This window comes from Sapajus apella, unplaced genomic scaffold, assembly GCF_009761245.1.
Source record: "Sapajus apella isolate SASKATOON/1434 unplaced genomic scaffold, GSC_monkey_1.0 scaffold75, whole genome shotgun sequence".
Taxonomy (NCBI): Eukaryota; Metazoa; Chordata; class Mammalia; order Primates; family Cebidae; genus Sapajus; species Sapajus apella.
This window is the reverse complement of record NW_022437015.1, coordinates 2409420-2424666: the sequence shown is the minus strand read 5'-3', so window position 1 is coordinate 2424666 and position 15247 is coordinate 2409420. Positions and strand designations below refer to the sequence as shown.

Genomic DNA, 15247 nt, shown 5'->3' with positions numbered 1-15247 from the left:
TATTGGTTCTTGATATGATATTTTAAATTGAAATCTGGAAATGTGGGGTATTAGGGGACTCTGAATCTTATGTAAATCTTCTGTTTAGCAGGCCTCCTGTGATACCACTTCAGTGGAGCAGGGGTGCTGCCTCATTACTGTGGGTAGAGATGAGAATCCAGGATTTCTACTTGGGCTTCTATTGACTCTTGGTAGAAGAGGTTTCTCATTACTGCTGAATGGGGTGAGAGGTTAGACTCCTGAGTAGAATAAAAGTCAATAGACTGGGCAAGAATATTTGCAAACCATATATCCTACAAAGGCCTTATATTTTGAATATATGAAGAATTCTTAAAACTCAACAGCAGAAAATCCAATTATAAAATGTACAAAAGACATGAACAGATATTTCACCAAATAGAAGATATAGATTGCAAAAAAGCAGATTAAAACGTGTTCAACATCAATGAGGTATCAATATATACCTATTAGAACAATTTTGAAATTTTAAAAATAATGATAATAACAGATGTTTGGAGGATGCAGAAGAACTGTGTCACTCATACTTCGCTGGTTATTATAAAATTATACAGCTGGCCAGGTGTGGTAGCTCACATCTGTAATCCCAGCACTTTGGGAGGCCAACGCAGGCAGGATCACTTGAGCCCAGGAGTTTTGAGACCATTCTGGCCAACATGGTGAAACCCTGTCTCTACCAAAAATACAAAAATTAGCTGAATATGGTGGCATGCTTTTGTAGTCCCAGCTAATCAGGAGGGGAAGGCAGTAGAATCGCTTGAACCCAGGAGGTGGAGGTTGCACTGAGCTAAGATCGCGCCGCTGTACTCTAGCCTGGGCAACAGAGTGAGACTCTGTCTCAAAAATAAAATGGCCAGGCCTAGTGCCTCACGCCTGTAATCCCAGCACTTTGGGAAGCTGAGGCAGGCGGATCATGAGGTCAGGAGTCTGAGATCAGCCTGACTAACATGGTGAAACCCCCATCTCTAAGAAAAATAAAAAAGTTAGCTGGGCGTGGTGGCACGCACCTGTAATCCCAGCTACTCAGGAGGTTGAGGCAGGAGAATCACTTGAACCTGGGAGGTGGAGGTTGCAGTGAGCTGAAGTTGTCCCAGCCTGGGCAACAGAGCGAGACTCCGTCTCAGAATAAAATAAAATAAAATAAAATTAATTAGCAACTCTAGAAAGAGGGTGGCAGTTTCTAAGTAAAGTCAGCATAGAGATACATCAGTTAGCAATTTGATTCTTGGGTCTTTTCCCAGATGAATGGAAACTTATATCCACCTGTATGAGAATGTTGATAACATCTTTACTTATAGTAGCCCAAAGCTGGAGACAACCAAAATGTCCTTCAAGGTGACTGGTTGAATAAATCCTAATGCGTCAATGGAATAATCCTTAGAAATAGCAAATGATGAGCTATTAATACATGCAACCATGTGGATAAACTTTGAGAGCATTATGCTGAATGAAACAAAAGCTGATCTTAAAAGGTTATATACTATATGATTCCATTTCTAGAATGTTCTCAATATGAGTAAGCTATAGAGATCAAGAACAAATTAGTGGCTGCCAGGGTACAGGGACTGGAGTGAGGCGGGTAGGATAGGAGTGAATATAAAGTGGTGGCATAATAGATTTCTCCACCATGCCCAGCTAACTTTTTTATTTTTCTTAGAGGCGGTGATGAAATAGTTTTGTGTCTTGATTGTGGTGCCGGTTACAGATCTGAACATGTGATACAATTGCATAGAACCACACAGACAGACACATACGTACTACACACACATACACATGAATACAGGCTAAAAGATGGTAAAAACTGAATGAGTTCTCTAGTCCAGTATTTAACAGTAACGTGCCAATGTTAGCTTTCTGGTTTTGATATTGAACTAAAGCTAAATAAAATGTCATTAGGAGATGCTGGGTGAAGGGTACGTGAGTCTCTTTGTACTACTTTTGCAAATTCCTATGAGTCTAATTATTTCAAAATAAAAAAAATTTTTAAAAAATATTCTTATTTGCCTGGAATGGTTTAAATCTAGTTCTGCTAAATGCAGGATATTGGGGAAAACCACTATTTGCCACTCCCACCCCCAAAATATCACAAGACAAAACTTACACTATATATTAATAAAAACATCTACATGTAATATCCTTGTTTCTTTGGTGTATTTCTGTCCTTTTTAACATACGTGGCATGTTTCTTACCTTTTTAAAATTACTTTTATGGGAAAACTAATGGTATTCAGTTATTATTAGAGGTAGTGCCATATTCTTTGCATGTGCTAACTGCCCTTTTTCTGCCACTACCAACACAATGCAGATGACACTCACATGTCCTGAACACTTACAAGGATGTTCTAAAGTTAGACCAAATCCAAAAACATTTTGAAGAAAGTAAAATTGCTCAACTTTATTGGTGATATATTAGTTTTAGGTATCATTCACTACAGCTTTGGAAAAGGTATAATGGGCTATGAGCTATGAGAATTGCATGGTAGCTATAACTGTCACTTTTTCTCATACTGAAGAAAGTGTATTGGATTGCAGGTAAGGGAATGTATCCTTAAATGGAAAACCTGGAATCTGCTCAAATTTATTTAAATTACTTTTGATATACTTTACAACTATAGCTGGTTTAAACAGTACCGTTGAGAGCATCCATTTTAGGGTGTCAAAGAAGTGAATATATTGTCCCTGCCTTATAAGCTGCTAATGTGGCTGTGGTATGCTTGAAAACATTCTGACTTCAAGCAGAATTAAACCTGGATTTTAATCTCAGCTCTGCTGCTTACCAGACAAGTCATTAAACCTCATTTCCTCAACTATAGAGACAAAATCTATTTTGAAAAATTGTTTCTTTCAGTCCTCACGTTTGTGAAAGGTACCTACCTTTCACCATACCTGATTCATCTAGCTGTTGTTCAGTAAATGTTATTTTTGTCACAAAAAGTTTGTATAGTTTGGGTGATAGATACACTAAAAGCCCAAACCTCACCAATACACAATATATCCGTAAAACAGAACTGCACCTGTACCCCTTAAATTTATTCAAAAAAAGAAGGTAATATATCTATGCATGTATACATACAAAATGAATCAGAAATATATCATAAAAGTGATAAATGTCGAGGTATAAGCTATAACAAAAAGATAGAAGATGGAAAATGGAGAGTGCCAAAATGGCTGCAAGTTTCATAGAAGGCATTATGACAGAAATGGGATTCAAATTGGGCTTTGAAGAGTGGCGAGGTAGATAGGGGAGAGGAGACCATTTCAAGAAGAAGCAAGAACCTAAGGTTATATGGCTACAAGGGAATCAGAATTGAGAAATTTATGCTATTTGAGACCTGCCATATATTCGATTAGATTTTAGAAGTAAGAAAGTTTAATGTTTAAGCAGTTTATCTCATAAGGTTACATTCTTAAAAGCATCACAACATCTGCTGTGTCTTTCAATGATATTGTTGAATATTAGAATGCCTCCTTGGTTGGTAAGACTCTTGTATATCTTACCTTGGAATCTTGGTAAGATTTACATAGCTTCTATCAGTTATAAGCTAAACTTTGCAAAGATAGATGACATAATAATGGAGCATAAACAAGATCTGGGATTTCAGTGTTTTTATTAAGGCTTATAGAATTGTTTTTACATGTTATTATGTGCATCGATTTGATTTCTTCAAAGAAACTTTGGGAGTCTGACAAGCTTACTGTTCCTAAATGATGGTTGATGTTTTGGATACTGTAACTGCAGAAAATATAGAATGTGAATGATTAAACATTTGCCTTGGATGTATGAAAGCATCACACTGCTAATTTTCTTTTTAAAGTTTTATTTTGATGTATTCTCAAAGAGAAATAGGTTCATTATTGAAAGCTTGGTTTTGATAATAATTGGGCTTTGTTTTATATGATATTGGAACAAAGGAGCTTTCTGTAGGACAAATAGATTTATCAGTATTTTTTCCAATGGTGAATAAGCCATATATACTTGTAATTTATCTGCTTTTGTGATCCATTTTGCTGTATAATTTAGTTTACCATTATATTGGTGACCAAATTATTTTTAAAATATTTATTGAATGCCTACTGTATAAAAGCATTATATTCAGCATGGGTGGAACAAAAAGTAATATGACGTAGACCCTCAAGGATCTAGTAGGAAAGAGAAATATATACACAAATAACTACAATGTAAGACAGTTTGCCATAGTGTCATGAACGTTGCAGGATTTTAGATAATGGAGACAGCATTTTTGAGTGGCAGATCAGGGATGATTTCATGCAGAAGCATTTGACTAATTCACATAGCTTATAAATGAATATTAACATGGCAGTGTGAATTATGAAGCCTGAAATGACAGCTCTCCCAATGCCAAATATTTTTTCTTTATGAATGGGGAAAATTACTCTAATACCAGTAATTGATAAATGTGTAAATATTACCATAAGTACTAATTTAAGATAAATATTTGTACTTTTATAAATACGTATTTTGTATATAATGAGTAATTGATGTTTTTATGTTTTTAGGCCATGAATATTGTGGTTCCCTTCATGTTTAAATATGCTGTAGACAGCCTCAACCAGATGTCTGGAAACATGCTGAACCTGAGTGATGCACCAAATACAGTTGCAACCATGGCAACAGCAGTTCTGATTGGCTGTATGTGTGATTCTTTAATCTGCCCACAGGTGTTGACTTTCAAGGAGGTTTCATCATATTTGAACAGATGACCTTTTCACTACAAACACAACTTGGCATTTTTGGATATTCGTTGTTTTATGTCAGATTTTTTTTGTATGTGTTTTTAAAAACTACTCTGTATGATACACTTTCCAAAAATTCCATGATAATAGTAGCATTTTTACAAGTTCTAGATAACAATAATATGAAATAAGACATTAAATTAATAACAACCACTTCTAATAGGCCTTTTGTAGTGTCCATTTCCACAAAGGTCAGTTATTTTCTTGCTGGCATTGTTAGCTATTAAATAGGAAATAGCTAAATAACATTATGTATGTCATTAATGCTTTATTAAAATATATTCATTAATAATGACACAAATCTACAATTTGAAAAGAACAGAATATAAATACTGTGTGCCCTGTGCATCAGAAAGGACACTATGAAATTTGGGAGACCTTAGTAAGGGTATGCCTTTAGTCAAGACTTGATTTTTTAGGGTCTTGATTTTATCATTTGTTATTTAGGGAGGTTAAATTAGATCAAAAATCTTAATGGATACTGCACATTTATCCACAATAATGCCATATGGGCTGTTACTAAAGTATTTTAATTGGGAAAAAAAAAATTTTTTTTTTGAGTTGGTGTCTTGCTCTGTTGCCCAGGCTGGAGTGCAGTGGTGTGATCTCGGCTCACTGCAACCTCTGCCTTCCAGGTTTAAGCAGTTCTCTGCCTCAGCCTCCCAAGTAGTTGGAATTACGGGCACATGCCACCATGCCCAGCTAATTTTTGTATTTTTAGTAGAGATGGGGTTTCACCATCTTAGCTAGGTTTGTCTTGAACTCCTGACCTTGTGATCCACCCGCCTCAGCCTCCCAAAGTTCTGGGATTACAGGTGTGAGCCACCGTGCCCGGCCGGAAAAAATCTTTTAATATCTGAAAGCCTGGAGGGAAATAACACTGAAGGGATTGATAGTGGTAGAAAAGTTAATACTCATTAGGCTAGATTAATTCTAGGTTTGCTCTATTGTAAATATTCTGTGATATATTCATTCACTAAATTATTGTACAAACATTTTCTGAGCCCTTGTCATTTCTATACTCCTATGATTCTAATATTGTTACATCCTGTTTTTTCTTTTGAATGTTTTGTTAGATGGTGTATCAAGAGCCGGAGCTGCTTTTTTTAATGAAGTTCGAAATGCAGTATTTGGCAAGGTAGCCCAAAATTCAATCCGAAGAATAGCCAAAAATGTCTTTCTCCATCTTCACAACTTGGATCTGGGTTTTCACCTGAGCAGACAGACAGGAGCTTTATCTAAAGCTATTGACAGAGGAACAAGGGGTATCAGTTTTGTCCTGAGTGCTTTGGTATTTAATCTTCTTCCCATCATGTTTGAAGTGATGCTTGTCAGTGGTGTTTTGGTAAGTTAAACATTTTTCATAACAAGCTTTTATCTTAAATTCTCATTAGTAGCAATTGAATATTTGAAGCTATTATACTGTTGCATGCCCATGGGTTTGAAAGCAAAATTCCATGATGCTAGAAACATTATGCAGTTTAATTATTTTGCCACAAGCTTCAATGTACTGCTCAAATTCTTTATCATGTTGTTATTTTAAAGAGCTGTTCAGTTCTCCACGTAGATCAGTCATTAACTAGTACTTAAAAGGTTTTTGGTTAAGCAGAGATTTTTGTGTATGGCATTTGACTAATATGCTCAGAATATCTAGATTTCCCATCACCATTCATAACATTTTAGGCAGTTTCACCTTTCATTTTTTTTTTCTGTTCAGCTTTTAGGTTTGGGGGTACCTGTGCAAGTTTGTTACATGGGTAAATTGTGTGTCACGGGGGTTTGATGTACAAATTATTTAATCACCCAGGTAGTGAGCATAGTACCTAATAGGTAGTTTTTTGATCCTTACCCATCTGCCACCCTCCACTCTCAAGTAGGCCCCAGTGTCCAGTCCCCTTGTTGTGTCCGTGTATACCCATTGTTTAGCTCCCACTTATAAGTGAGAACATGTGGTATTTGGTTTTCTGTTCCTGAGTTAATTCACTTAGGATAATGGTCTCCAGATGCATCCATGTTGCTGCAAAGGACATGAATTTGTTTTTCATGGCTGCATAGTATTCCATGGTGTACATGTACCACATTTTCTTTATTTAATCCACCATTGGTCAGCATCCATGACTTCGCCATTGTGAATAGTGCTGCAATGAAGATATGTGTTTATGTGTCTTTATGGTGGAATGATTTATATTCTTTTGACTATATATACCCAGTAATGGGATTGATGGATCAAATGGTAATTCTGTTTAAAGTTCTTTGAGAAATCTCCCAACTGCTTCTCATAGTGGCTGAACTAATTTCCATTTTCACCAGCAGCATGTAAGTGTTCCCTTTTCTCCACAATCTTGACAACATCTGTTATTTTTTGACTTGTTAGTAATAGCCATTCTGACTGGTCTGAGATGATATCTCATTGTGGTTTTGATTTGCATTTCTCTAATGATTAATAATTTCACCTTTTATAGTTAAAAGTGAATATATATATCCATGTATATGTTTATTCCTCTTTAGGCTTATTGTACTATCTTCCTGTTAGTATTTGATGGTACTTTTGATGTAGGAAGTGCAGTTTGACTTTCTTCCCTTGTTGCCTAAAGTAGATTTTCTAAAGCATTCGATTTTTTTACCCATCATTCACATACATAACTTCCCACCACCATATTTTTGTCACAATCTTTTGAGTGGGATTTACTGTTGTGTATTATAAACTATTTGGCAAGCACAATAACCGTTTCTCATTTCTTCTTTTGACATCCTTTTCTAGTATTACAAATGCGGTGCCCAGTTTGCTTTGGTAACCCTCGGAACACTTGGTACATACACAGCATTCACAGTTGCAGTCACACGGTGGAGGTAATTTATTGCCTAGAAGCCACATAAAATTTAGAAATTAATTATGCTTTTATAACCTGTATTTCATGACTGTGCAACTGTTTGTCTTACAGAACTAGATTTAGAATAGAAATGAACAAAGCAGATAATGATGCAGGTAATGCTGCTATAGACTCACTGCTGAATTATGAAACTGTGAAGGTAATATGTTTACTTATACTTTCCTTTGCCTTTCACACTGTACTAAGATTTGTTACCATTTAATTTAATAGGTAGTATAAGTTAGAGCTTCAGGTTTGGATATAACCTCTAGGTGTGATGGAATAAAAACTATTTTATTGTTTCTCTTTTGTTTAGAAACTATCCTTTGTTTCCTTCTCAGTTTTTGCTTGGCACTATCAGATTTTTACCTTCTGAATTAACTTATAAGTAATCATAAATACAGTCATGCACTGCATAGTGATGTTTTGGTCAGCGATAAACTGCGTCTGTGATGTTGGTCTCATAAGATAATAATGGAACTGAGAAGTTCCTGTCAGCAAGTGACATTGTAATGTAGCACAATTCATTACTCTATTACTTACGTGTTTGTGGTAATGCTGATGTAAACAAACCCACTTTACCACCTGTCATATAATATTTGATAATGATAAACTACTATGTTATCTAGTACACGTCTATACTTTTATCATTACTTTAGAGTGTACTCGTCTACTTCTAAAAACGAAGTTAACTGTAAAATAGCCTCAGGTAAGTCCTTCAGGAGATACTGCTGAACAAGGCATTGTTATCATAGGAGATAACAGCTCCATGCCTGTTATTGCCCCCAAAGACCTTCCAGTGAAACAAGAGGTAGAGGTAGAAGACAGTGATATTTGATCCTGACCCTATGTAGGCCTAGGCTAATGTGTGTGATTATGTCTTAGTTTTTAACAAAAAAGTTTAAAAAGTAAATAAATAAATAAATAAATAGGAAAAAAAGCCTATAGAATAAGGATATGAAGAAAGAAAATATTTTTATACAGCTGTACAATATGTTTGTGTTTTAAGCTAAGTGTTATTAAAAAGAGTAAAAACCTTTTAAAATTTTAAATTTGTAACTTTAAAAAGTTACAGTAAGCTAATTTTATTATTGAGGAAAGAAAATATTAAACAAATTTAGTGTAGCCTAAGTGTACAGTGTTTATGAAGTCTACAGTAGTATACAGTAATGCCCTAGGCTTTCATATTCACTCACCACTCACTCACTGACTCACCTAGAACAACTTCCTGTCCTGCAAGATCCATTCATGGTAAGCGCTCTATACAGATATACCATTGTAAATCTTCTTTACCGTATTTTTACTGTACCTTTTCTGTATTTAGATACACAAATACCATTGTGTTACAGTTTTCTACAATATTCAATACAGTAACATGCTGTACAGATTTATAGCCTAGGAGCAATAGGCTATACAGTATAGCCTAGGTGAGTAGTAGCCTATACCATCTAGGTTTGTGTAAGTACACTCTATGATGATCATACAGTGTCAAAAATTACCTAAAGTGTGTATTTCTCAGAACATAGCTCCATTGTTAAGTGATGCGTGACCGTATACCATTAGCATCTTGATTCCGAATGAACATTAAGCCAATCAAATTGACATATAAATTCTTGACCCTCTTCTATCCTTCAGAGTGCCTAGCATAGTGCTTCCCATTAATTCTTTCATTTATTTCTTCATTTTTCCATTTAACAAATAGTTACTGAATGCCTCTTGTGTGTTCTAACTGCTTTGATAGGGGAGTGTGATTTAAAAAAAAGGATTACTTTTTAATCCTTGCTCTCCTAGAATTTTATACTATACTGAGAAAATTAAAGTAAGTATGCAGGTGACTAGATAAGAAGGCATAATGTGATGAGGGCAGTGGGAATTGTCAATTCTCAGGGAAGGCTTTGTGAAGGAAATATCATTGAAGATTTTGTTTTAATTTTGTTTTAGATCTGGGTTGGAATTAGCTAAGCATTCAGTAAATGTTCGTAGGGTGAATTTTGTGGACTTTTCAAATATCATTCATTGTGGAAAACTGCAGGGATATTATAGTCCAATATATTGAAAGTCAATTTTTAAAATGGAATCTGCAGTACAAAATTGTATTCATACATGAAATCTGATGACAAGTATACTAATCACTTAAGAGAATAAATTCTAATTATACTTGCCCATAGTTATTTTTATATATTTTTTAGTATTTTAATAATGAAAGGTATGAAGCACAGAGATATGATGGATTTTTGAAGACGTACGAGACTGCTTCATTGAAAAGTACCTCTACTCTGGCTATGCTGAACTTTGGTCAAAGTGCTATTTTCAGCGTCGGTTTAACAGCTATAATGGTGCTCGCCAGTCAGGGAATTGTGGCAGGTAATGGGTTTGTGGCCATCACATTTATAGGCTGTTCAACTTTTATAAATAAAGATTAATGAAAAGAATATGTATGTTTATCTTAATTATAAAGGATGTTAAAGTGCTTAAACATTCTTGGAATACTTTTCTTTTTGTATCAGAATGTATTTTCTTGATTGTTTGATAATGGTTTTTTAAATTCCTTTTGTTTAGCACCGGCTCACTCATTGATCGGGATTACTGTTTGTAGATTGTATGGGTCTGCTACTTGATCTTTTAAGAACAATTTTTTAACATCTAGTTTTTCTAATTTCTCTTGTAGACCTGTAAAGCAGTGCAATTAATTTAGTGTTTAGTTCAAATGATGAGACTGCAAACAGTCTTTTTGAAGAATTACCAGAAACCTTTTAATCTTTCTACCCCTTTTTTTTATTTGCGAAACACTTCAAAAGTTCATGTCTGAGCCTCCTTTCTGTAAACCACCCCCCACTCAGTTAGTATTCATTCATTCACTGTGACCTAAATATGTGGCATACATTTTTTGTTGTTGTTTTGTTTCCTTCAACTTGATGTACGTCAGAATGGTTTATCATCCTTAATTATGATATCTATTTTCTCTAATTTTTAATGTATACTACTTTTTAAATTTCTATTTTACCCTACAAAAAAAACCATTGCTAGTGTCTTAGGGTAAAAAAGAAAAAAATTTTAGCCTTCCATTTCTATCCTCAAACCATTCTTTTTTTATATATTATATATAGTATATAGGTGGGCCTTTCCCATTCCACTTAATGTATATTAAGTTACCCGTATTACTAAAATCATGGATTAATGCTTTGAAATTGAGCTGACATAAGAGTTGTTGCTGATTAAGTATATTTTGAACTGTATTCCCTAGTAATTAAGTGTCTCTCTTAAATTGGAAAAGTATATAACATTTATCTAAAATATCCTTTTTTTTTCTTCTGCCAATTGCATATTAAGGTACCCTTACTGTTGGAGATCTAGTAATGGTGAATGGACTGCTTTTTCAGCTTTCATTACCCCTGAACTTTCTGGGAACTGTATATAGAGAGACTAGACAAGCACTCATAGATATGAATACCTTGTTTACTCTGCTCAAGGTAGACACCCGAATTAAAGTAAGTAATCTATATAGTACCTTTTCAAAAGTATGTGAACATCATCCCATTAGTAGGATTATTCTAGGAATATTCCTGCATCACCCTGTTAGCAAACCAATTTCTTTAACTTGCAGGAATTGGGCTGGGGCGGTGGGGGGAGCTATCACCTGTATTGAGAGGTTGTTACAGCTTTCACTTCTATGTTTAAAAACCTTACCATGTTAACGAAGACTATTATACTAGAAAGCAAATTTTGTTACATTGAATTATTTCTACTTACACTGTATTTCCTTATGCTAATGATGACACAGAATGCATGATTGCCTCTCCTCACATCCTCAACCCCTTTTCTCCCCTGCCCATCATCCATTCTCCCTCCCTACCCGTACCGCACAAAAAGTTGCTCAGAAACCAAAACATTCAGGATTTTTTTACCTTAGCCGTGAAGAGTGAGAAAACAACTCTTTACATGCATGCTTGGAAGTGGTCTAAGTCCACTTATAAACCTCCTTCTTTTCCATTATTTCCTTTTTCTTTCTGCAAATTAGAAAATTGTCTTCATAGCTGTACTCTAGACAGTGTGTAAAGTGGCTTTTTTTTTTTTTTCTTTTCCCTGGTAGGACAAAGTGATGGCATCACCCCTTCAGATCACACCACAGACAGCTACCGTGGCCTTTGATAATGTGCATTTTGAATACATTGAGGGCCAGAAAGTCCTTAGTGGAATATCCTTTGAAGTCCCTGCAGGAAAGAAAGTGGCCATTGTAGGAGGTAGTGGGTCAGGGTAGGTAATTTAGTTATTTATAAAATTCTGTATTATAGACTGATGATTCCCAATGTAATTTTTTTCTTAATTATGATAACAATGATTATTGTGGTAATTACTCCAGTAATCATTACTGGAGTTCCCTAACATTAATAGGAGCTAAATAACCTTTCTTCATGTTCAATTTCAGGAAAAGCACAATAGTGAGGCTATTGTTTCGCTTCTATGAGCCTCAAAAGGGTAGCATTTATCTTGCTGGTCAAAATATACAAGATGTGAGCCTGGAAAGCCTTCGGAGGGCAGTGGGAGTGGTACCTCAGGTATTTAAAAAAAAATGGGGGAGATTTTTTGGGTTGACGGATCTATAACTAGAACAATTTGAATCAAGGGATCAACATATGCTACTAAAGTAGGTAGTATTAGACCCTACCAGTGAAATTCTGTTACCAAAAGGAATTTTTTTGGAAAAGGAAAAGAAGAGGCCTGGCACGGTGGCTCACGCCTGTAATCCCAGCACTTTGGGAGGTGGAGGTGGGTGGATCACGAGGTCAGGAGGTTGAGACCATCCTGGCCAACATGGTCAAACCCCATCTCTACTAAAAAATACAAAAAGCCGGGCATGGTTGCGTGTGCCTGTAATCACAGCTACTTGGGAGACTGAGGCAGGGGAATCACTTGAACCTGGTAGGTAGAGGTTGTAGTGAGCCGAGATTGGGCCACTGCACTCCAGCCTGGTGAAAGAGCAGGACTCCGTCCCAAAAAAAGGAAAAAGAAATAACTTGAATGGAAAATCTGCATAGTAGGAAGATATCTAAGCCCTGGAATGATAGTATAATAGAATAGAAAGAGCACAGACCTGAATTCTAACCCCAGCTCTAACCCTCATTAGTTCTGTGGCCTGGGGCCTCCTTTTTCCCATCTGTAAAATAAGGATACCATTTATCTTACAGGATAGAATTATTGTTATGGATTAGAGATAGTAAGTGTAAAATATGAAGTTCAATGTCTGCCACAAAGTTTTTCAGTAAATGAAAACTATTGTAATTTGGAACAGCTTTCAACATAGTAAATTTATAATAATTACAAAGTAGCTTGGCTACCAGCCTCAACTTTGTATGCCTTGTTAATCACTCTGCCCTCAGTACCAAGCACAGTGCCTAACCCGTGTTAAGCATTTAATAAATATTTCCTGTGTGACTTTGGAGGGAAAATAAATTCAAAGTAAGATCTGAGAAGTAAAGAAGTAGATAGCCTTATAGGATGTGAGCTTTTTTTGTGATGAGAGCTAATAGAGAGACCTGGGAATTAGTTGCAGCTAGTATGTATTATAAAGTTGATTTCTGGAGCCAGAATCAGATCCCTGGGAGAATAGATCAAAATATGGGGAAAGAAAGAACTGTAAGAAAGTGATTGGACAGGGATATGAAGCTTGCAAAAGGTCCCCCAAATGATCCCACACATGACACTCTTCTCTGCGCTCCTTTTCACTGAGAATCCCACGTTAGTCAGCAGGAGTCACCTAGAGAAATTATTGGGTAACTATGAGAGATGATGGATATGGTAATTTGCTTCACTATAGTCATCATTTTACTATCTATATGTATCTCATAACATCATATTCTATACCTTAAATATATACGATAGCATTTATAAATTTAAAAAATTAAATAATCCAGATCATTTAAATTGTATTAGTTATGATTTTGGAGGACTGTAGGGGGCCCAGAAATCTGCCTTTTTGAAAATGCCTCATAGGTGATTCTGATATAGTTGCTTCATAGACTGTATGTTAAGAAACACTAATCTAGGCCGCGCACGGTGTCTCACTCCTGTAATCCCAGCACTTTGGGAGGCCAAGGCGGGCAGATCGCCTCAGGTTGGTAGTTCGAGACCAGCCTGGCCAGCATGGTGAAACCCCGTCTCTACTAAAAATACAAAAATTAGCCAGGCATGGTGGCAGGCGCCTGTAATCCCAGCTACTTGGGAAGCTGAAGCAGGAGAATCGCTTGAACCCGGGAGGCAGAGGTTGCAGTGAGCTGAGATTGTGCCATTGCACTGCAGCCTGGGCAACAGAGGGAGACTCCATCTCAAAAACAAAAGAAACACAGATCTAAACTGTCAAGTGAACTGGATTTTGAGCTGTGACTACTTAGCATTCAGTGGCCTCATGCATGTAAATAGATTCCTGCCATTTTCTTGGGCATTCTAACAATTATCCTCATCCTTTTGAGAAGTAACACATTCACAAAGGGAAAATATACATGATCAGTAAACAAAAGACTCTCATCCTCATTGGAGGCCTTAGCAATATAAATTAAATCTGCTACAGGATATGTGTCATTTTTTTACCTGTCAGATTGGCAAGGATTTTGAAATTCCTAATATCCAATTTGGGCAAGGCCATGTAAAATGGACAATCTGTTGTTTTGCTGATGGCAGCATACAGCTTTCCTGACAAGCAGATTGGCAATGTGTATCAAGTGCCTGAAAAATATTCATATCCTTTTTTCCAATAATTCTGCCTCTGGGAAATTTTAGTAAAGAAATAAACAGACATGTGAACAAGTCTTTATATATAAAGATGTTCATTACAGCATTATTTATAGTAGCATCAGTTCAAAACAATGTAAATGTCCAACAGAAAGTGGATGGTTACATTATTATCATAGGATCAGAGTCATGCAACCATTCATAAATACTGTGTTTTTAAAGATTATTGTCATAAAAAATACGCAAATACAAAGTATTAAGAAGGAGGATTCCAAGCAAAATATAATATCCTGATTTTATAATATTAAATGAATACATTTCAGTAGAGAAAAAAGAAAATATGCCAAAATGTAATGGTAGATATTGCTAGGTGATGGGAATACGGATTAAATTTTAATTGATTAAATGTTATTTTATATATTTAAGGTATCTAATATGATGGTATGAGATACATATAGATAATTAGCTTACTTTAGAGAAGCAAATTAACAAGCCCATCATCTCACAGTTACCCATGCTTTTGTGGCTAGAGCTGCTAAAATCTCCCCATTTAGCAAAAGTTACACCAAAAAATCTAGTATTTAGTTTTATATTAGTTTTTATATTTTCAGATTTTCTGGTTAGTATGTTTAACTTTTCCCTCAATGTAAATTATTTAAAAATAAGCAGTTTCTGTTTATACAATGAGCTTATTGAGTTTAGGTATTATCTCCATATGAGGAATTTTATTAATCAGTATATAAATGATTTAAATATTATTTAAAGTAATATATGAAATTCTTGATCTGTTCATGATGTTAAAGAAGACGGGTGTCCTGGTTAATGTGAACTAATGGAATCATTTTATTTCACCTAACTATAGCCTTCCAACCATTTAG

The 15247-nt window shown here is 35.5% G+C and overlaps 1 protein-coding gene across 3 annotated transcripts in view; it reads left to right on the top strand.

Moving 5' to 3' along the window:
- The window catches only part of ABCB7 (ATP binding cassette subfamily B member 7), a 124877-nt gene that overhangs the window by 96836 nt on the left and 12794 nt on the right, over positions 1-15247 (top strand). For all 3 annotated transcript variants that reach the window (XM_032251313.1, XM_032251312.1, XM_032251314.1), the window contains 8 exons: positions 4537-4669; positions 5850-6118; positions 7535-7623; positions 7716-7803; positions 9833-10007; positions 10974-11131; positions 11734-11897; positions 12070-12199. In XM_032251313.1, coding sequence (XP_032107204.1) covers positions 4537-4669; positions 5850-6118; positions 7535-7623; positions 7716-7803; positions 9833-10007; positions 10974-11131; positions 11734-11897; positions 12070-12199 — 1206 coding nt within the window. The remainder of the gene's footprint in view (positions 1-4536; positions 4670-5849; positions 6119-7534; positions 7624-7715; positions 7804-9832; positions 10008-10973; positions 11132-11733; positions 11898-12069; positions 12200-15247) is intronic.